This window comes from Hyperoodon ampullatus (assembly GCF_949752795.1).
Source record: "Hyperoodon ampullatus genome assembly, chromosome: 2".
Taxonomy (NCBI): domain Eukaryota; kingdom Metazoa; phylum Chordata; class Mammalia; order Artiodactyla; family Ziphiidae; genus Hyperoodon; species Hyperoodon ampullatus.
This window is the reverse complement of record NC_136915.1, coordinates 168,571,995-168,595,675: the sequence shown is the minus strand read 5'-3', so window position 1 is coordinate 168,595,675 and position 23,681 is coordinate 168,571,995. Positions and strand designations below refer to the sequence as shown.

Sequence of the window (23,681 nt, the reverse complement as noted above, 5' to 3'; positions counted from 1 at the left end):
GAAAGATCAACTATAACCTTTCTAAACTTTCTACCCTTTTCCATTCAGAGAACCTACATCTACCCTCATTCTTCCAACCTCCCAGGCTCACATTCCTGTTCAAAGACAGCCCCCTCCCTGTGCACTTCATCTCATTCATTCCCATCTTTGTTGTCCTTGTATCATTTTTCTATATCACTAACCTCTTACTCTGTACTGTTAGTTCTCCTCAAGCAATAAATATGCTCGATTCTTGCCTATACTAAAAAAAAAAAAAAATTCCCAAACCAAAGAACAACAGCAGCAGCAGCAACAAAAGCAATGACAAAAGCACCTCTTTTGACCCTGTGTCTCTTCTGGTTTTAACTGGCTTTCGTCCTCCTCTGGAAAGAGCTCTCTTTAGTCATTGTCTCCATTTTTCACTTCCCATTCACTTTTCAACCCAGTGAACTCTGACTTATCCCACCACCTCACTTCAACTTGCATAGCTAAAGACACTATGATGTCTGCATTGCACTTTCTATGTCCCTTTCTGTGCTGAATCTGACACTCCCAATGGCACATTCCTTGAAATTCCCCTTGCCTTTGGCTTCCATAACCTCACTGCTCTTATTTTTCTGACATTCCTGACCACCTCTTAAAAGTCAGTATTTTCCCCAGGATTTCCACTGTGAGCCACTGCTATTTCACACAGTTTTAACTGCCACCTATGTATATATTGCTGATGGCTTGCAAATCTGCATGTCCAGTCCTAACATTTCCATTTTGTTTCAGAGGCAGGTCACGTCTATGTGTGTCTCCCACAGGTACCTCAGATTCAACATGGCCTTGGCTGAATTCATCATCAACTCCCCTACTTCTAAAACTTGGTTCTCTTTCTCTATTCCTTCTGATTTGGTAGCCCCATGAGTTTCAGAATCATTCTAGAACATCACAATGTCCAATAAAAATATAATGTAAGCCACATGTGTAATATAAAAATTTTCTGGTAACCACATTAAAAAATAAAATGAGTCAAGTGAAATGAATATTAAGAATAGATTTTATTTAACCCAATATATCTAAAATATTATCATTTTAACATGTGATACATTTTAAAACATTTAATAGATATTTTACATTTCTTTTGTACCAAGTTTTCAAAATCCAGTGTGTATTTTACACTTACCACACATCAGAGTTTGAACTAGTTACGAGGGCTCAATAACCATATGTGGCTAGTGGCTACTGTACAATGCAGTTCTAGTCTTTACCTTCACTAATCTCCCTTTCACCCAGTCATAAGTCCTATTGATTTTGTCTCCTAGGTGTTTCTACAGTAGGTTTATTTATTTTCATGCTTTCTGCTCGTGGCTTTACTTTACACCTTGATCATGTCTCACTTGGTTTATTGCAATAGCTTACATAACCTAGTTTGTCTCAGGGAGCATGCAAAATTCACTGGAATGCAGGAGGATATAGTAGAACATCTACATACATATTTTTATCTAGAAAATAAGGAAACAGTTAAGATTTATTAGTATTGAATATATATATATATACATATTGATGCCAGTGCCCTTGCTTTGTATCACAGAGAAGTCAATAATAAAGTTATAAATGTAACAAATAAAATACATTTCCCCCACAAAATAAAAAAAATTAAGATATTTATTTCATCTTCATATAATACTTTAGAATTTCTTTGGGTATTTCTATAGATGTACACAGTTTAGTAATACATTGGTCATATCTACTTAAAAAATTTACATGTGTACTTGAAAGTTATTTTGGTACTGCCAAATTTTATCGCTAAAATTGGTGGTCTATTGAACTGGATTGACTCTGGCTTTACCCCCCTTGCCTCTCCAGCCTCAATTTCTTCATCCCACCTCACATTTTCTGCATGAAGTGGCTCTTTCATATTTTGTTCTTGTTTGTCCTTCTTCATGGAAAACAAATAAATAGGCAAATGAACTATTTCCTGACCTAACTCTAGTTCTCTGCCAGGCTCTTTCAAGCTATCATGTCTCCAAGGAAAGCCTATTAACATTACCTAAGTTGTGTCCAGTCCTCCTTCTCCTGCTAAGGATACATCTCTTACTACACTGTTATGTTGAAATTATCTCCTTATGCATCTTCATTCCCTACAAAACTAAAATTCTTGAGGACAGGGGTGTGGCATCATCATGCTTTTTCATCTTGACATATGATAGGTTCTTAACAAATGTTTGTTGAACTAAATTCATGGCCCTCCTTGATGAAGCCAGCCTGTTCTATCAATGGATGAAATGGGGATTTTCTTATTGCAATTTGTGGAGTATCTGGAAGACTTCCTCTTTGTCCAAAGATGCCTGATAAAATGAAACAGTAAATACACTTTCATTAAGTACTATAATTAATATGCTATTTGTAAGCCCTGGTAGTGTGGGTAACAATCTTATTGGGAAATAACCAGTTCCTTCTTACTAAAAAATTAAATGAGATTATTTGCTCTAAGACGAATGAAGTTTTGATTGTATGTATACATGCAACGGCTTTCAAACTTCAGTATGAATAAGAATCACTTTGGGACATGTTAAAATGTAGATTCCTGGGTTTCATATGCACATATTCTGATTCATTTGGATTTATAGGTATCCCAAGAATCTGTACTGTTAGAAAGCATCCCAATGGTTATTTATTATAACCATTTTATTTTATTAGCTGGTAGAAATCATACTTTGAGAAGTATTGTTTCCTTCTTTCTGAAGCAGAGGGTTAAGAAGGAGTTAAGTTTGAACAGTGGAGAGAACTACCTTAATCTGGGCCTGAATGGGTTTCTACCTGGGGGTCTGTAAAAGTTAAAGAGTTAAAAAGGAAAATGGGCTATGCTGGGAGATACTGAAACAGGGAATCAAGGGTGACAGAGACTAGGATTGTGGAAAGAGGCTTGGAAGATCAATAATGACCTTGGCTGGGCTTCCCTGGTGGCGCAGTGGTTGAGAGTCCGCCTGCCGATGCAGGGCACACGGGTTCGTGTCCCGGACCGGGAAGATCCCACATGCCGCGGAGTGGCTAGGCCCGTGAGCCATGGCCGCTGAGCCTGTGCGTCTGGAGCTTGTGCTCCGCAACGGGAGAGGCCCGCGTACCGCAAAAAAAAAAAAAAAAAAAAAAATGACCTTGGCTTATTTCACAATTTTCCCTAGGATTGACTTTCTTCAACTAGAAAGCTGAAAAATAAAATATAAATATAAACTTAAAATCTGATTATTATTAGGTTATTTTCATTTTCCTTTAGGAAGTGACACTCAGTCATTCAATAAGTAATTTTAAAAAAATATTTCAGGATGTTTAGGATAATGGACATTGTAGGTATAGGGTGATTTTTGACATTTAGAACAATATCATACAATTCCATATACATTTCATTTCTATGACAACAAAAATTATCTAGCATGGAGGGGATCGTAAACAATGCCGTATGGAAAACAGAATTTAACTTTATAAAAGCTGTGAGAAAAAACAGATTTTCACTTAAATGCCATTTATAGGTAATTTCTATCCAAGTTGTTAATGTTTAAAAATTTAAATGCCGTTTAAATATTTTTATGAAGACTCTATGTATTTCTTAGCTTGGCAAGTAACAACCAGAGGTAGATGTATAAACCTAGACCATTAAAAACCTCCAAACTTTTAAGTTTAGCTTATTGTTTCAGCTTTCTCCCCCATTCAGCTTATTGAGAGCTGTTAACAAGGAACTAATTGGTTGGCTTGTTTTTTCTTTTCACCATTCGGTGGCCAGTCTCTGGTAGAAATCCTAATGAGATGCAAACCAGACAAACAAATGGGCCAGTGGGCTGGAAGGGAATAAGAGACAGTGGGCATGGAGAGTCTATTGTTGTTTGTCCAATCAACTAAATATCTTTTAATTATAGCAGCAGTGCCATAAATAGGCCTGGCACAAGCCTATTAGTCTGCCTTATTTTATTCCTGTTTCAGTCTCTGCTTCCACCATCCATACAAGTCTGCGATTTTGATTTTCGTTCATTTGATGGGAGAGACTTCCCTCTGGTTATCTGTGCTTTTGGAAGATATATTATTTTGGGTGTTTTTTAAAAAAATAAATTTATTTATTTATTTATGGCTGCATTTGGTCTTCGTTGCTGCATATGGGCTTTCTTTTTAGTTGCAGCGAGCGGGGGCTACTCTTCATTGCAGTGTGCAGGCCTCTCATTAAGGTGGCTCCTTTTGTTGCGGAGCACGGGCTCTAGATGCGCGGGCTTCAGTAGTTGTGACACGTGGGCTCAGTAGTTGTGGCTCTCCGGCTCTAGAGTGCAGTAGTTGTGGTACATGGGCTTAGCTGCTCCGTGACATGTGGGATATTCCTGGACCAGGGCTTGAACCTGTGTCCCCTGCATTGGCAGGCAGATTCTTAACCACTGCGCCACCAGGGAAGCATGAAGATATATTATTCTGAATAGTTTAATAGAAGGTGAGCTTTGAGGGAAAAATACTATTCTTATTGTAACTTGTATCTTGTTTTTAACTTAGTGCAAACCTGCATTCTCCACGAGCTCATGTTAAATTAAACGTCTCTGCTGATCTGTGCTCTCTTGAAGGTGATTCGCAAGGGATGGCTAACCATCAGCAACATTGGCATCATGAAAGGAGGCTCTAAGGGATACTGGTTCGTCCTTACTGCTGAAAGCTTATCCTGGTACAAAGATGATGAGGTGAGCCACAGAAGTGACAGAATTTTTAAAATTCAAATGTTTCTATTTCAAATTAATTGATAGTATTGTGATATACAATTTTAAGACACCAGTGGTTTTCTTTCAGTAAGACTTAGCTTGGGATGTTTGAAGAAGCACTGTTTTTTCCTCATAGATTTTAAATTTTACAATAGTCCCCTCAAATATCTTTTATTTCTTTAATGTAGTCACGTTTGTTTCCCTGAAGAAATGGAGTTAGGGATCAGTAGTTGAAAACTTCCTTCTTTGTAATAATGGCAAGGTAGTGATATAGTGAAAGCGATTTTCATTAAATAATGCGTTGAAAATACTCAAGGTAATAGAGCATCGTAAGAGCAAAGTTAATAGCAGTGATGCAGAGCTAATAAAGCACTTTGGAATTGTTGCTGTGACATCTGTCTCAAATGACAGGCTTTTGAAAATGTCCAAATCACTAGTCTTCAAGTGAGTACTAGATAATTGTTTATACAAATTTTTTCTTTGAGAATTTGATATCTATGTAAAAGCATGAATTATGATAATTATGGTGTTCTGGTTCATGTTAGATGTTAATAATATTGGGCCTGTGACTTATTACTCATTTAAGTCTGATAGAAAAGCACACACAAAAAAATCAGTCTTACAGAGCCATTAAAGTGCTATAAAGTGATACTGGTAAATTTGGGAGGGCATGGATGGAAATTAAGCAGTGTTTTGGAAATTTTAATATCTCTGGTCTGACCTGAGAAATTTTGGGGGCTTATAATGCAGCATGCAAACATTGGATAAGAATACTCTGTGATAGCAAAACTATATACAGGTGAGATTGTGTCAGTTGTACTTGGTTATAAAAGGCACGCGTTTCAGAGTTAAAAGTCCTTCTGCTCTTGGCTTGATATCTTCTGAAAGCACTGCAAGGTGCTTTTGTAAATTGTTGGAGGAAAAACTTCATGTCCTATGTAGTTCTTTCTTTTTCCTAAATGCTTTGTGCAAATAATGTGTTTAATAAATATCAGATGATCAGTTGATGGCCACTAAATTTTCTGCAGTAAAGGAAATCAGATCTTACAGAAAGGTCCAAAGATAATTTCTACTCAAAAGCTTTATTTCAAATTTTTGTCACATATTTTAATGACTTCAGTCAAACGTGGACTTGGTTGTTGTGAGTCTGATGATTAGCATTGGTTTCTTTCCTGTGCTGGCTGATTAGATATCTCTCTCATTCTGTGGAAGCTCCAGTGTTTAAAGGCAACAGCCTCAGGAGCTCTGAGATGCCTTTCTAGATATAAACATCAGTAATTACATAATCTTCTTTTGTGTTCAGTTGCCCTACTAGATCTTCTCTTAGATACATTTTGTTTACAAGTATTTGTTTACAAATGTTCACAAGTAGGTGATCATGTATGTACACTTAATTACATATTGAACTATGGGCCATTCTCAGTTATTCTAGGCAAAGCAAAAGATTTTGCTGAGGAATCATGTTAGTAATAGCTAGTGTTTTATATTTATTAATTAAGTCATTTAATCCACATTACAACCATAAGGATAGGTACTATTATTATCCCCATTTTTCAGGTGAGTAAATGAAGAAAAAACACAACCTTTTGAAAAGTCATTTCTATAGGACTCAGTTTTCCTTATGGTAGAACACTTGGTGTTGGTGAGGATGACTAACTTGCCAAGGTCTCATAGCTACTTGGTAGCAAAGCAGAAATTTGAACACACGCTGTCTGGCTCCAGAGCTTATGACTTCAACCACAAATGGAGGCAAGAATCTCCGAGGTGCTGGAGTTTTCCAAGTCAACCTCATCCCACAGAAGATTTATTAAGATGAGTTCCAGGCATCCCAGCATTGACCTCTCCCTGAGTGTTAGTATCAGGGGCCCTGAAGACTCTGGGATTAGCCACTGCTGTTGGAGTATGGCTTTAGGGTTTCTGAAACAAGCCTGTTGGAAGGCACATGATGCTCCCTGTAGGGAAGGAAGAGGCTTTGAGAGCTTGGTGAGCTCACGGTCACCAGTCAGCCCCTTCTCTCTGCTATAAATTCAGAATAAATTTTTATAAAATCTCTGCTGCTGAAGCTTCCTCATGAGCACTTGGTTACCATAGATAGAAAATACATGTGTGCAGTTATAATGTTAACCGAGTGCCAGAGAACATTTTATTAAAGGTATGTGTGTGGAAGGTGGTGGGCTGTGTGTGTGTTTTGGGTCGGAAGGGTAGGTCATAATGACCCTTAAAATAGATTGGACTGATTTTGATGAAGAAAGTTTAGAAAAGGGTTGTTTTCTTAGTTTAGATCATTTTAAGAAAGAGAAAACGACAGATGAGGATGCTGCTCTATGGAGCTAACAAGTAGACTAACAATACAATATCAGATAGTAAGTGCCCTGAAGAAAATAGGTCAGTGAGCTAAAAACTGATGGGGGAGGGACCTTTCGATTGAATGTTTGCGAAGAAGTAACATTGGAGCAGAGGCTGGAATGACTGTGTAGAAGATTATGTTGAAGAACATTCCAGGGTGGGAGTGGGCAGGAAGCTTACAGCTGAGATGGAGGAGGAGTAGGAGAGAGAAGTAGGAAATATAGAATCAGAGGTACCTTGTCAGGCCCCACCCAATGATTTGGATTTTATTCCACGGATAATTGAAAACCATTGGCCTGTGTCAACAGGATGTGACCTGATTGGATTTACGTTTTAGAAGGATCAGTCTGGCTGCTGGGTTGGCCATGATTTGTGGGATGGAAGGTGTGTGTGGATGGAGTTGGGGTGGCAAGAATAGAAGAAGGGAAACCAGCTAGGAGACTGTATCAGTGGTTCAGGCAAGAGAAGATGGTGGCTGGTACTGGCTGGAGAGGAGAGCTCAAGTTCAGGGTAAAGCAAACTGATGGGCCACATACAGCTACACTGTAGTCATTAGCTACTGTTTCTCATGAAAAACTCTGCTCAAGAAACCAGATAGGAGATTTTCCAGATAGTAATGCCCGACTCATGAGCCCTGTCTTCAAAGTACGTGTCAGTGGGGCAGAGCCTTTTCTCCCTGAAGCCATCCTCATTCATCCCCACCTTACCACCCCTTGGTAACCACCACTCTGGTTCACCATCCTGCTCCATTTCTATTGCCAGCACTTCCTACCACCACAGACCACCTCTGAGCCTGCTGGCAGGGCAGAAGGGAGGGGTCAGCACTGTTCCTTGCTCTTTACCAGTATTCAATTAATAGTTATTAGCGTCTGCTGGGAGCCACGGCTGGAAGGGAGGGTATGGGGAAAGGAGGTCAGAAGAAATGTCAGGAGGGTGGGGCTTAGAGGTAGTGAATTGTCTCTGGCCCCTTGAATTTGTACCCTGAATACCCATCCTTTATTAGCAGTGTTTTAAATGATGCTTAGATTTCATACATGCCTTGCTGTCATAGTTTAACTATGCTTCTGGATATGGATTAAAGATGCTTCTGTGGGCAACCTTGAAAACCCCAAATTTACAATTTTCCTTTGTGGAAAGAAGCATGAGTTCTTACCCAACTTTTGGAGTCAGCTTGTTGGTAAGTTGAGTGCTTGTACTTTGTTCCCATGGTATCTGTCACATCAGCATATACACACTTTGGAAATCCTGTTACATGGCAATTTATCTCTCTTAGTCAAGCAAGTGTGACACCATAAATATTATGAAGTTAGTTATAGATTTATCATTTATTTAATAATTTATATTCAGATTTTCATAGAGAATTGTTATTTGTTTCTATGTTCTTTCATCTTCCTGCTTTCTTGTGTAATTAAACTGGTATGTTTTCATTATAATCTAATTGGCTGTTGAATAAATAGCATATTATGGCATATGAATAGATATGGTTTTATTTAACTTTTGACAGGTTTGTAATAAATATAAATGACTTATGAAATGTATTTGTGATTAAAGAACAATGGTTCAAACTGTTTTCAGGATGCAATTAATTGAACAAAAGACCCTGTAGACCATATGCTTGGTGCAATGAAAAGGGTGAGGTGCTGGAGGATGTGAATTTGCTGTGACTAACTGCCAGTGTTGGAACAAGTCAGACTTCTCTGAGCCTCAGTTTTAGCTTATCAAATGGGGACTGTTGCTGACCAAATCACCTCAAAGGGAGTTTGTAGGACTCTAAGAAGTCGTATATTAACAAGTGCATTTATAATTTTTAGGCATCACATTTATATATTTATTCTTGTCATCTCAAGTAATACTATGCCCTCCTACAATAATGTCATTCTTTCAATCACATGTCTTCTAATTTCCAATCTGGTCATTTCATTTTGTGAGGTAGGATGTATGGGATCTTGGATTTTTCAGCAGAGAATGGTAAGATTCAGACAATAAAATGGAACTCAGATCCTATTCCTTCAGTGGGACTTTTCTATGCTGCCTCCTCACCAGCCTATGGGTTAGAGATGATAATATCAAACTATGTGATTTCCTATCCTAACTGGCAGAGGCAATAGCATGATAACCCTGTGTAATAATTTTAAGCTAGAGTTGGCATGGTGGTAATAATAGGTCCCCAGCATTTTTCCTGCTTTCTCCCCATCCTTAATATAACTATCCTCCCTACCCTTAAATCTTAGGTGGGTTCGTGAACACGCTCAGACACCTGTGGACCTCATGTTTTGAACCATTATTCTACATTACAGTAATATTATTTGTAATGTTACTGACAGATGATCTTAATAGAAAGGTTTCCACCTGTGTCCCAAGCAGTGTTATTTCCATGTGTTATCTTCAGAGAATCTATATAATACAAAGTGGTTATGGAAAACATAATTAATCTATGTACTTGACTATATGTTATCCTTTAGCATTACTCAAAAATTGGGGCTTTCTGCAACACGAAAAGAAATAGACCGTCTTGTACATGGTTAGATAGTTTGTAACTAATCACCAAGGGGATTTATCCAAACCTGGCTGTCCTTCCAAATCATACTCCAGTACCCCAGACTCTGAAATTCTGTACAAAAGTGGCTCTGAATGCATTTCTATGGGTTGCATAGACCTCTTCCTGGGTCCATCCTCTCCAGAACATTCTATCATTGTGCATACCCAAAGTCAAGGGGGAGCTGTTTATGGGGGTGAGGACAGAGCTTGGACATGTGAGATTGTGTGTCCACATATATCCCTTGGGATCTTGGATGAATGATACTCAGCTCCTTTGATTTCTATCAAAATAATGATATAAAGGTATTTGTAGTACTTATATTTACTAAGGATTTGAGGAAGCAATACAGCAATTCAAACCACCTCAAATAGCATATTAGATAACCCTCTGCACAGCAGTTTTTAACTAATGGGCACTGGGTATGTCACTGACAGCTCTAGCCTTGTGCTGGCCCAGCCCAAGGAGAGTACATTGGCTTCTCTCTTTCTCTTCCCCTTCACATTTCTCCCCTCCGTGCTGTCTGGATTGCCCCAAACTCAAAGTGTTTACTCATTCTTTTATGTACATCCACTCAGCTCTTCTTAGCATGTAGTCCAGCCTTCGTTTCAGGCTCACCTTTGTATATCCAAATTAGTCAAAATGCTCAACCAAGCCAAATGGACTTTCAGTTAACAAGATGCTCCCTAGTTCTAAAGTAATTGTGGTTGTAAAAAAATGTCTCTGCTATTCATTCTACCTGCTTAAGCTCATGAAGGCCAGCTTTCAATCTGAATGATGATCTTGATGAAGATCATCATGGTAATGGTTAACATTTATTATTTATAATAAAGTTTATCAGGCACTGAACTAAGTCAATACTTTATTTACATTCTCCATTTTAGAAATGAAGATTGAGACTCAAAGAGACTAATTCAGCCAGCTACTAAGTATCAGTGCTGTGCTCTTAATCACCTGAACATTTCCCAACAAATATATTCTGAGCACCTGTTATGTACCAGACACTATCCTAATCACTAAGGATAAAATGGTTAGAAAAGTACCCACCCTTATGAAGGATATTTCCTGATAAAGAAAACATAAACAATCAGGAACACCTATGAGATTCAGATTACAAACTGTGAATAAGATAAATCCAGTGATGTGTTTGACTTAAGGAGTATCTGAGATGGGAATCACAGCATGGGGGGACGTTAAACTGAGTGGTCAGAGAAGGTTTGTGTTAATGCCTAAGGCAAGATAGAGCCTGATGAATATAAGAAACTGAATTTAGGTCACTGTGACTGGAACAAAGAGAGAAAAGGACTCTATAAAGATTAAGGATTTTGATCCAAAGAATGATGAGAAGCCTTTGAAGTTTTTAAGCTGAAGAGTCACATAATAGGATTTGAAATTTTTATAGATCTTTGTGATTGCTTTGTAGAGACTGGATTGGAGGAAGACAGAGCTGAATTGGGGAGTTGTAGAAAGCCATTGCTGTGGTATACATAAGAGATAATGGCAGCTTGGGCTGGATGGGTTGAGGGAAATTGATAGAAATGGATGAATTTAAGAGATTTTTTCAAAAGGTGAAAATTGACAAAACTCATCACACGTGCTAAGTATTGGTTGAATGCTTTTAAGTTCCTGCTGAACTGTAAGCTTCTTGAGCCCAGGAGCCACTGTCTTGTTCCATGTTCTACCACCAGTAGACATGGCGCTGAGAGGTGGCGCTAAGTAAATATTGGCTGAGTGAACATGTGATTGAGCAAATAAATAATTAAGTGCAGCATAGTAATTCATCATGTCCTGGTATCACAAGTGGCTAAACCGAATTATTGAATTACAGGGTAAAATTACCCTTAGATGTAGATTGTCTTAAAATTTTCTTAAGTTTCATCATTGAAGGTTAATGGATATTTTTTTCCTCTGACTATATAACTTCCTGGATTGAAGATAATTTAAGCAGAAAATAAATTTCCCAGTGTCATTTTCATACATTATAAATATATTTTGCACAGTTATTTTTTTTTACATCTTTATTGGAGTATAATTGCTTTACAATGTTGTGTTAGTTTCTGCTGTATAACAAAGTGAATCAGCTATATGTATACATGTATCCCCCATTCCATCCCTCTTGAGCCTCCCTCCCACCCCTCTAAGTGGTCACAAAGCACGAGCTGATCTCCCTGTTGCACAGTTCTTTGGAGGGATTTAGAAAAGGTCAAGGCATTGGAATAAAATAGAAACTATCATTTCAAAAAGATTGTGGATTTAGATAGTTCTACATTAATCTTTAAAATCAGATTTGAAAAAAAAAATGTGATGGCTTTTATTTAAATGATTCCAAAATAAAAAATTTAAAAGAATAGAATATTCTGATTCAAGGAGAAAAAAGTCTTATTTTTCTTAGTATCAATGAGAAATGTGTAAATGGTAGTTGAAATCTCTGGAAAAAAAAGGATTGCTAGTTTATGAACAATGATAGTACATAGCCAATATTTATTCCATTTAGGTAGTCCAACATGAAGATTAAAATCATAATGGAATACTCCTAGGAAAGTAGGGTAATTCAACAGAAGCATTTCCAGTGGAAATGTACTAACCTTACAGTATTGAAGAAAATCCAAAATCTGCATTGAAATAAGGACATTCTTTGGACTCAAAAAATTACAGGCCTCATTTTTGTGGGTTGATGTGTTTGGAAAGCTTGATAAGGAGATTATATAATTCCCTTATAGGGATATTTACTTAGTATTGTTTTTATTATGTAACTGTAACAGATGACACATGTAACTTTGGTAAAAGGAAACGAAGTGACAGCTATGTCCCTGGATGGCAAAAGTTGTGAGACGGAGAAGTTATAGAAATCTTCAGCTCCTTCCATTTGCACTTAGACTTTCAAGATTCTGTTTCCTGCTAGGTCCGCACGCTCCCTGTGATGAGGTCAGGATTGACCCTCTGAACACTAGTCACACTCCTTGCTGAGTTGTTTTAGTTAGCCAAAATTTAGATATTTTTTATTTTTAAAAAGTCTCAATAAATATTAAACTTTAAAAACACTTATGTTACTTTAAATTCTTCATGATCATAGTTGTACATGTGCTTTTTCATATACATAAGCTATCTTGTGTTATGCTTTTTAATGTGGGATTATTTCATGTAAACATTTCCAAGTTCTGGAATTATCCAAAGATTTATACTTTTGAAAAATATATTCAACAAACCATAATGGTAAATGCTATTTCAAATTTATTAAAAATACTTATAAACCCACACCCATTCCCTCATATGTATTATTTGTTGTACTCAAAAGTTTATATTGGAAGAAAAATATTACCCTTTATATTACCGTTTCCTGGAAGAGTAAAATTTTTAAATGTACCTCATTTAATGAATTTATATATATATATATATATATATATATATATATATATATATATATATATATATATATATATAAAACATTCTTTCAAGCTAAGTAAAAAGAATGTAATGCCAATATGTTAACCTCATGTTTTAAGGGAAAATTATTTGAAACGTCATCCTGGAGTGGTTCACTACAGGACGACTGCACTGGCCTGGCCTCCTTAGCTTTCCCTTTGGAGCTTGGTGTTATGGAACAGTCTCCTTTATGTTATGAGCCAGCTATAGTGTCAGCCAGAGAGCTCTCAAGCACTGTCCTGGCACTGCCTTGCAGGGTCCAATAGGATGATCCATATGCGGACTCCTGTCGGAGGCGTTTGCTACAGGTTGTATAAAGCATTTACAACTGGGTGATTTTATGCAAATATTGTGAGACATTTTTATATTGTCTTCCTGTTTATATTTTACATTTTGTGAACTATTGTTTAGGACTTTATTTGCTAGTCATGGGACTCTTCTTTACGGTAAAAACCTTCATTTCACAATGTGTTTTGCAGTAGCATGTTTTAGCAGATGACATATTTCCTTAGGCCAGATTGTAAATGCAAGAATTTAGCCTTAATCACATTTTTACTTATTAGTTTTACCCAATCACTGTTTTTGTTTTTGTTGTTGTTTTTAAGAAACTATGGTGTCAGGTTTGGTAAAATATCAAATAATAGTAAAAATTTTGAACCTCGGAGAGTTTTTATCCTTATGACTAAATCTTTCATTTTAAAAATGAAATATCTGAATAAAAATAATTTGCTTTAATCCAAAATATACACTTGAAATGTTTAGTTAGATTAAAAAAGCAAAAATTTTGGGTAGCCTTGTGCAACATTTTTTAAGGTTTGACCAGAATCTTTCTAAGAAAGATGAAAATTAATTTTAAATACTGAAGTTGACATGTTAGTGAACCAAATCAAAGTTGACAAATTTTTAATTTTACCCATCTCCCCACTTTTTACTCTTGAATATTTGAAATATTCATATAAACAAGCCAAACCTGATCATTTCACTCTAGTTCACAGTGTATAAACTGAAGTTTTGACATACCCTCAAAAGATATGGCAAAATTATACACTGCATATCCATTAATAGCTTTCCTTGTTCTTTTTGAAAATAATTGAATTGCCTGAACATTTTAAGAGTTTGAAAGTTTACAGTGAATGGGAGCATGTATTCCAAGTGAATGCATTGGCCCCGTAAATTCCACCCTTAGAACTGTACTTCCTTCTTAATTTCTTAATTTAACAATGACAGTAATAAATCATGTACATCATGACATTTGGAAATATCAAAGCTTCAATTTCAGCTTTGTATATATCAAAAGAAGAGAGGCAAATATTTTAATACATTTGAAAATTATGTTGGAAATAAATACTCTTTTCACTGTGTTTTACCCAGGCCCAAACTGGCAGAGTTTGTTAACTCAAAATACATTATTCCCTGGAATATTATCTCTTCACTCTTTTTCTTTTCTTCCTCTCTGTGTCTTAAAAAGTCATGATGATATAGAAAACTAAACTTAGTTTTTGGAGTAGAATTGTTAGAATCACTTATTCTGTCAAACATCAGACTGAGGTTATATTGTTTTGTTACATTCATTTTGGGGGTGCTGCTCAAAAGCTGTGTACAATAAATGTCAAGGGTAGTAATTTACTGACAACGATTAGGAAAAGAGAACTATAGAAAGCACAGGAACATTTTCAGAAATGGGTTTTATTATATTTCATAAGCACCACTCACTTTACTTTTGGTGGGTTTCAATATTTGAATCAAAAATAATAATAATACATAAGAGTTAAGAAACCAACAAATTAAAACCCCAGGCCCCCGCGCCCCTCATTTTGGTTGTAGCTCTTGGTGTAGATGCTATGGTGTGAGGGCTGCTTTCTTTCAATGGCTGGTTGTCATTCAGGCTGGGTTGTCATGTGACTGCCTGTCTGTGCCTGCTGTACAGGTGAGCGGATGTTCTGCACAGCAAGTGTAGACAGGCAGACACATGACAACTCCGTCCAGCCAGGCCCTTGGTTCCTTCAGGTTTCCTTTGCTCATGGGCAGATACAATCAGTCTGTTTTCCAGATTTGGTGATTTTGGAGGGTCAGGGGAAAGGGAGAAAAACACACAATAGAATTAAACATTAAAACATTATGGAACTAAAAACAAGTTAGACTTTTGACTTTATTCAGAAAGTACACTTATACATTCATTCCAAATGTGCTAACATGGATAATTGACAGAGCAGAAAACTCACATTGAAATTTTAAGGATAAAACAACAACAAGAAAGACTAAACACAAGGTTTATTCTTAAATTCAGTTCATATTACTACTGGCCCGCATGCAGTCAGAGTTCAGAGTAATTGAACCAGATGTTTTTCCTCTTCACAAAACTCTGCATATTTTAAAACTGAAGTTAAAGATAAAGACTATACATGTTTCTTGTAATAGGTAAGTACCATAATCTTGCCCATGAAAAAGAAACTTGTCATTTACATGGAAATGGCAGCCATTTGCAAAATAATTAATGAGCCTAATGTATTCGACAATGCAACAAACGGACTTTGGTATGTGATGCTTTGTTAGTGGGATTTTGACAAGGGGTTGTATTTTTGTCAATATTTTATTAAGCAACAGGAACTTATTTAAATTTCTCATATTTTTTTAATGCAAAGTTTTAAAGTATGGATTTGAAAACCAAATAAAAAGCAGTTGTGAGCTTAAGTTTTCCTCCTCTTAATTAACTACAGGGCTGTGCCATGAATCAAAAGGGTATAAACTAAAAAGTTATTACCCACAGTGATGCTCACAATGTGTATTGGACATTGTTAGTGCAGTGCAGTTACAAAATAGTACCTTAAACACAGAAAAGGAAACTTCATTTCGTATCTAAAAAGTAAAACCAGACCCTTTGGAAAATTTCCTTAAAATTCATATAAGAAAGGATTAATGGTGTTAAATATACAGTTAGAAAATTTAATTCTGGTGACTTGAGAATAATTCTACTGGTTATTTTAATATAAATGATCAATTCACTTCCGTAGAAGTATTTAACAGATTTCCCTGCCCTTTAAAAAATAAAATATCCAGATAGTCAAAATTCCAATAAATAGAATTTTAAAAAACAAAACAAAACCTTATTGTCCAAGGAATGTGTATTTAGGGATTTTTTCAAAGAATTTTAAGGAAAACAAGTAGTTTGTTATTTCCCTTTAATTGTAAAATTCTGAGAAAATAGCAAATAGAAAGTTTATGAAGAGCAAAATAGTTTTTAGAGACTGAAAAAAATGACAGTATTCTACACATCTGAACTTTTATGCAGTGATTAGATATGGTACAGTTTTAACAAAGAGTTGATAAGTGTAACTTTCCATTTATTTATTTAATTTCAAAAAATAAATGTCAGATTCTGTTTCTGGTCATCACTTCTGAGTAGAGGACTTATTTTTTTTTCTTGACAGAATCAAAAACATCACTAAACTTGGCTGCTGTTTAAATAATTACAAGGCTAGAGTATGCAAAAACAAATACCTTAAGAAACTATTTTGTTATTGTTGCTGCATTCAGTGCAACAGAAAATATTTATGGAGTGATTCACTTACAAAGAGTATATTGGTGGAAATTTAAAATTACTGTAATTCTGTATAGCTTTCCCTCTCTCTCCCATAAATAATTTGATCCAGTTAACTCTGCTCAATTAAAGGAATGATGCATGCAACCTGAAAAAATAGAAAGAAATATTTGTGAGTTCATGTTATCCTTTAATATGAAGCACTTCTATTAAACCAAAATACCCAAAGTATTTGAGCCTGAAAAACCATAACTGTTTTTCAGGGGGAAAAAAATCTTGCTGAAAAATGATTTTATTCTACTCATAAGACTTTGGGACAATTTATGTTTCTAGTAGATTTTAAAAACACAATTTTAGTAAGTATGTGGCATATGCACACTTTTTGGTTATGTTGAACCTGATGGAAGACTGAAAAAACATTTAAGATTTTTTTCTATCTTCTAAACTGTACAGTAAATATTAATTCATTATCACTTAATATACTAAGTAAAATATAAAAAGCTATTTATATTATTATCATACCATGTAATTTTTAATATGGTTATTACACCTCCTTTTTGTCTTTTGTTTATTATCTTAAGAAAGAAATGCAAAAATAGAATCATTCTAAGTCTTCTACAACAAAATTAAACCAAAGCAACTCCAGAAAACTGGCTGTCACAGTAAGTCAGGGAATTAAAGATTAAGATTTAATTATTTTCTTTAATTTACTTCTTTATCTCTATTTATTAAAACTGATAAAAATTCTTAATAAGAGATCTTCAAAAAATTGATAAATATTTCTACTTAAATAATTTGTAGCACACCGAGGTTAAAAAGGTAGAAGAAACCAAGTAAGAAAGTTTCAATCTTTACTCAGGAATTTCCTGTCTTTTCTTAGGTTAAAGCCTGACTTCTAGTTATTTTAAGCTGGGATTTATGAGTGATGGTCTCTTAGCTATTATTTAGACATTATTGAGATAGGTGGGATAGTCTCCTCAGAGAAGAGGAAAATGGGTTGTTTTTAAAGAACAAATCTCTTGTAGAGTAATCAAAAGCTTTGGCTTCTCTTTAGTGAGGATGGACTCTGGTGGGTGAGTGAACTCTTCTACATTACCAAGTTGTATTTTCTTTTTATGTCCTATAACAGCTTTAAGACTTCAACTGGGGGAAAAAAAAGGGGGGGGGGGGAGAAAATTCCTTCATTAGGAGTTTTGTGCCTGAACTCTTTCCCACAAAGTGAAAAACTTGGGTGGTCTGTAGGGTGAGAGGTGGGGGTAGATAGTATATTTTGGTTTTTAAAAAATATAAACACATTATCTTGGACGAAAGCTCAAATACCAAGCAGGAAGGACATTAAACCTATTAACTAATTGCAAGAAAGTGATCAGTGTGAAATTGTGTCCCACTGTATATAACTTTTCTTTGGTTTTGAGATCTATGGCTTAAAAAAGCAGTGGGAGTTGAAAATGTAAATAAACTGTTTTATGTTGATCCTTTTCCAATTAAGAAATGATGGTGTTGAAGCTAAGGCTCTGAATTTCCTTCTCTTAGCGGAAAAAATTTTCCTTTTAACTCAGTACCTAGTCTAATTTATCAATCACCATGCGCTAAAATGCAAAATAACTACTAAGTTTCTATGAAGTACAGTTTGGACAGGCGTTGCAATTTTCTCTTTCTGACGATGTACAATATTTAATTTTAATACTTACACTTACCATTACATCCAGGGGTAGTTTTAGTAGAAGTTGTTCATTGTTGGTTAGTTTCCTCTGGAATAGATCCCATGATCCCTAAAACATTTGTATATTTCCTTACAAAGTAATATCAAAAGAAAGTTAAACATTATTCTAATTACCCTGGAAATAGATAAGGTTATTTTACGATATGTGTGTATACATGTTAGTATGTATACCAGCGCATAAACTACCATCCTTCCTTCAGTCAGCAGTGGTTTATAAAGTGAGCTTTTACTTTTGATTTTTAACTTAGTTCATGAATTTAAAAAGGCGTACTATTCCTTCCCATTTGTTAAAAGTTTGCATTAAAAATGGGTTGCCAGAGCTCACTGAGCACGTGCAGGGGCTCCTCGGCTATCCCTTTTGCAAATTAATTCTTATGTTCCTACTCCTGTACTTATGCCAAGGACACCATCGGGTCCCCTCTGTCTCCAGACTAAAAGTAATCCTGAGGGAGAAAATAGGTGAGGAACCAGTGGGGGCTTGTTTCATTAAAACAAAAAGACCACTTAATATGAAGAAAGACATTTAAATTAAATAAACATGAAATTAAAGCAAGTTAGGAAATTCAGTTATTTCTATGGAGTAAAAAAACAAACAAAACCCCCAAAGTTGAAAAATCTTAAATATTGCCAAAGTACCTTATAGCTATCTTCTTTAGTAACTATATCAATTAGTAAAAATATATTTCTTAAAAAAATAAGCTCCCATAAAGTTACCTAATAGATTTTTTTTTCCAACTTTCCTATGTAAAAAAAACTATATAGAGTTTTTAAAATCTTATTTGTTTTATTAAAAATAACTAATCTGGAAGCCTCCAAGATACAATAGAAGAAAAAAAAAGGATGACACTATATCATCTAACTGGAGAAAATAGCTAAAATAAATCCTTGCTTTTTATATTTTAACTAAAAACCATGAATAAAAGAGAAAACTTTTGTACCAGTTTTGGAATGATCAAAGGGGTAATTTTTAAAATAAATTGTCTTGACCAAAGATAACTGGGGAATCTTTGGTAATAAAACGTTTTGCCAAAGAGAACTTGTGACAATGTTTGAATTGTTGCAAAATGTATGATTTAGAAAAGGATTTGTTAAGGAACCAATGTAACTTTACAGAATTTAAAGGAGGACAAAAGTGGTTAGATTCACACAAAAGCCTAAAGAACAGATGTTTTCATTATATAGAATTGTTTGGGGGTAGATATAAATGGGGGTTGAGGCAGTAACCTTTTTTCCAGAACGTTCTTTAAGGAACCCATCTCTAAAGTTCAGCATGGATCATATTGCAACCCAGACTTTCTCTATTATTCTCTCTACTGGGATTTCATTCAGCTTGAGGGGTTTCCTCCCTCCCACCTTCCTCCCCCTCTCCCACCCTCCTTCACCCCCAGGACAGCTGGAAACTGACCAAAGAAAACTTTGCTTTCGTTTACAAATTCCTTTTTTATCAGTGGGTTTCTAGACAAAGTACCTTATCATTTTAAGTGCTCAGAGAAGTAGAAGCCTTGTAAAATATAGCCACGAGGGCTCAGCTGACCAGCAGTTATCAACCATTCTTGGATTTTTAAAAAAATGCAACACAGAGATATATATTGTGATATCTGAACATAGAGGTTTTTATTCTCCGATTTATTTGGTTGCTGACTCAATAAGTTCTGGGTTGGTGCTCTTTTCTGGACCAATCCCATCTGCATTGTCTGGTAGGCAAAAACTTGGCAGCCTCTTCTTTTATTGTTAGATACTATTATTTCTGATGTTTATATTATATAAAATTTAAGAAAAGCACTATTCATATAGCATTTTAATAATAGCAAGTATTCTTTACTTTGGGGCAAAATGGATTCAATCCTGGGATGCTAAAAGTTATACTACAGCCCTCATTCGAATAAGTTTTTAGGTCTCTGGATTATCAATTTCAACAATTCAAAACCAGCCTCATTAAATTATTCTTAAGTGTTTGGGGTGTGTTTCATATTTCATTTTGAAGTGGGAAAACCTTTAAACTTAAGAAAATAGTTAAACTCTTCAGAAATTGAATAACATCTAGTAAATCACTATGTACCACACATTGTTGCTCTTTTAAATTTAAATGCAGACCTATCTGTCATGCAGATACCTCAGTTTCTCTCACATGTGAAAGCAAATCATTGGCTCCCCACCTAGGCTCTCCTGGTCATAGCCCAGGTGAGCAGTCAAGAAGGCCTTACCCACAGGTCTTCCCTCGAGCAGTCCTTTCTCGGCAGTGTCCCGAGGGCTTCCTGGTCCCTACTGTGCAAAACCTGTGAAGAAAAACACTGGATATGAGATTCAAAAAAGGGGCAAACAAATGTCTTCTCCTCGGAAACAGCAACTTTTGTCCCCAGCTGTCCATGGCGTTGCTCTCCCTTGCCCAGTCTAACCAATGTGCAGACTACTGTACAACGGCATTGTCCTGAACAGGTAGTCTGAACACTGGGGCGACGGAGCAGGATCTCCAGAAGCTTCCATCTATGTACTTAAAATCCTCTCCGGTCTTTGGGAAAAAGGGGTTGCATTCGGCTTCCCCCCCTGAATTCTGCTGCCCCGACTGAGACTCAAGGGCTGTGATTTCCAGTCTTGACGTGGCACATTTGCTGCAGACTGGGGAACTGGCAATGAATTTAGGACCAGGAAAAGGGGGAGGGCTGGGCTGGAGAGTCCATATATGGGATGATGTCACCCTGGGGAGGTTTGGGTATGCGCTGTGCCGCTGGAGAGACCGCTAGAATCGCCTGCTCTCAGACATGGGTCTGTGCATAAAATGGTACCAGATGTTTTAGTGTAATGTTAAGCAGTCATTTCATCTTCAGGCCAGATTTTTTTCCTCAACTGGGCAGGAAGTGGGCCCCAGTATGGAAAAGCTGAAAAAAAAGAGTCGAGATGTACAGTTCTGCTGTGGCCAACTGAAAGTGAGTTAGTGTAGAAGTACAAATTTGCTGTCCGATCCAGGCTAGAAAAGTAATTTGAAGATAGAGGGTAGATAAAAAAGTAAACAGAAAGTTGAACTCTGGAAGCCAGAGCTCATTTGGAAACCTTTTTTGAGCTTTCCTGTGGTACTTTATTTTCTGGTAATTCACTCTTCAGAAAGGGCAGATAAGTTCTTTTTTTTTTTTTCTCTCTCTCTCTCTCTCTCTCTCTCTCTCTCTCTCTCTCTCTCTCTCTCTCTCTCTCAATCTCTCTCTCTCTCTCTCTCTCTCTTTTTCCCTCCTCCTCCTGTCTGTTGGATCTGTCAGCGGCTTGCAGGCTGATCTAGACTTGAACAGTAATTATAGCAACTTCCTGAAAGTGAAGCCCCCATGAAAAGTCTGGAGAAATGTTCTTTGTCATGGCCTCTCCATGAGTAATTAGTTCCACATGTGGCCTTCCTCAGCTATTTTGGCTGGCTCTCTGAATGCTGTGCTATAGCTTGACCTAAAGAAACTTAAAAGTTTTGATTTCAAGCCTCCACTATGAAATAATGACTCTGGTCTCCTAACAAATTGCCTCTGGTAGATCCATGCTACTAGGTGCAGCACCGTTTTTCACTGGTAATTCCTGATTCTGTGTTAATACTTTTTTTTTAATGGTATTCTACTGCTTAGTTTCATCGCTGGTTAATTAAATCTGTTGAAATTTGCCAAGCACTGCTTGACAACATGTTATAACATAGATGCCAGTCTGCTGGCATCTACTTTTCTTCTTTGGGTGATGTTTTCAATTATATATACTGTTGCGTATTCTGATTATACAGCTCTCTGACTTCCCCTCAATAGTATTCTGACTGACGTTCGAGTTGCCTCAAACAAGAGCTTGATTAATAGCCCTTCTAGAGATCAAAATGTGAAAAAATTTCTAGGTAGCTTCCAAATTTAATTTGAGTAGCCAAACTAAGAAACTTAGAATTCTTTAAAGAATTACAGCCAAAGCAATTCATTTCTACTGACCTTCTGCAATACTTTTTAGAAGCAGAAAAATCTCTCTCTTTAAAATGTGTTGGGTTGAATATTTCAAAAGGCTTCAAGTAAGAAGTGTCTTAAAGCATTTACTTTTCATTAAATGTCTTCTCTTGAATTAACATGCCATAAAAGTGTTCAAAGGTTATTATAAGCCCTGCTCACCTGGGGAGGAAGATTAAATAAGATAAAAATGAATTATCCAGCAGTTTAGGATGGAACTAAGAGATTAGCATTAGGTATGTCATTCATAGGGAGATTTAAATCATAAATGGAAATTCAGAAGAATTACCTGATATCACTGTACTTCGGCCTCCATACTTGTGTTTTCAGGGCCTGTTCCATAGTGGTTGAGCAAGCCCAGTGTGCCTCAACTCCTTTTTTCCCTGTCACTGCTTTACACTATTACATAATACTGGAAATATGCAAGTGTGACTATATACTACCTAATAGTCTTATTACATGTGGATACCAACTCTGTCTTTTTTGAGTATCTATATGTTTATTCAGGAATCATCAGAGAGGAGCCATGAGCCAGTGGGACAGTAGTCAGCCAGGAATCCAGCATTCCAGGTGTGGGCTTGTTCCTGCCACAAAAGTGAAAGCCTTTCCTCTGCCCTCTTCTATTTATATTGATGAAACATGCCTTGGGAGTTTTTGTAAGGCAGATGAAAGGTGATTCTGATCAGCCTGCTCCATGATTTCATCTTAGTTCACACATCTATACTTTTTCAAATATAGGAGAGATCTGTTTCTCAAATAGGTGTTTTTATGACATTTTATTAAAGGAACTCAATTTTATACTTACCTTTACTGCTTTTGAAGCATTTTAAATGATTTTCCTACAGAAACAACTGTAAAGGTTGTGTTCCCCTTAGCATATATGCCCATCTCATTGGGCTTCCAAGTGAGGAAAATGTTTTAGAGTTATCTTTCTTCCAAATAGTTCAACAAATATTTATTCTTGCCTGCTCATGTGCTAGTCACAAGGCCAGGGACGGACATTAAGGTGAAAAAGATATGATTCCTGCCCTCAAAGAGCTCACACTTACTTCTAATGTTAGGAATGCTAATCTGTGATCAAGTTCAATCTAAAAAGTCTGCCATGCCTTTATGGAAAGCCCTTGGCATCCACTTGGAAAATGGCCTAAGGACTTTTCTGTGTCTGTAAAGTTACCAGTTAAATATCTAAAATGTGATGGGCTCTAAAAAGCAAAGTTAGACATGACAAAGGCTTGCCTTTGAGAACTAATGTTATTTACCTTGATTATTTCAAAATGTATTGACCGAAGTGATTGTTTGAATCAATGGATGGTTTTGGGTGACTACAGAATTTGCTCTTTTTGAAAATGTCATGGATAGAAAACACTGTTTCAGTTGGTTATCATTCTCAAGCTTGGCAAATTTTTATAATTATAGAAATTCTCAAATTGAAACCAGGACTGAGTCTCGTTTCTATGTATTTTTAAAGGAACAA

At 36.2% G+C, this 23,681-nt stretch overlaps 1 protein-coding gene across 6 annotated transcripts in view; it reads left to right on the top strand.

Moving 5' to 3' along the window:
* Positions 1 to 23,681, top strand: part of DNM3 (dynamin 3) — a gene marked incomplete at both ends in the record, with an annotated part of 593,219 nt that overhangs the window by 299,146 nt on the left and 270,392 nt on the right. For all 6 annotated transcript variants that reach the window (XM_079696529.1, XM_079696527.1, XM_079696525.1 and 3 more), the window contains one exon: positions 4,560 to 4,673. In XM_079696529.1, the coding sequence (XP_079552655.1) occupies positions 4,560 to 4,673 (114 nt within the window). The remainder of the gene's footprint in view (positions 1 to 4,559; positions 4,674 to 23,681) is intronic.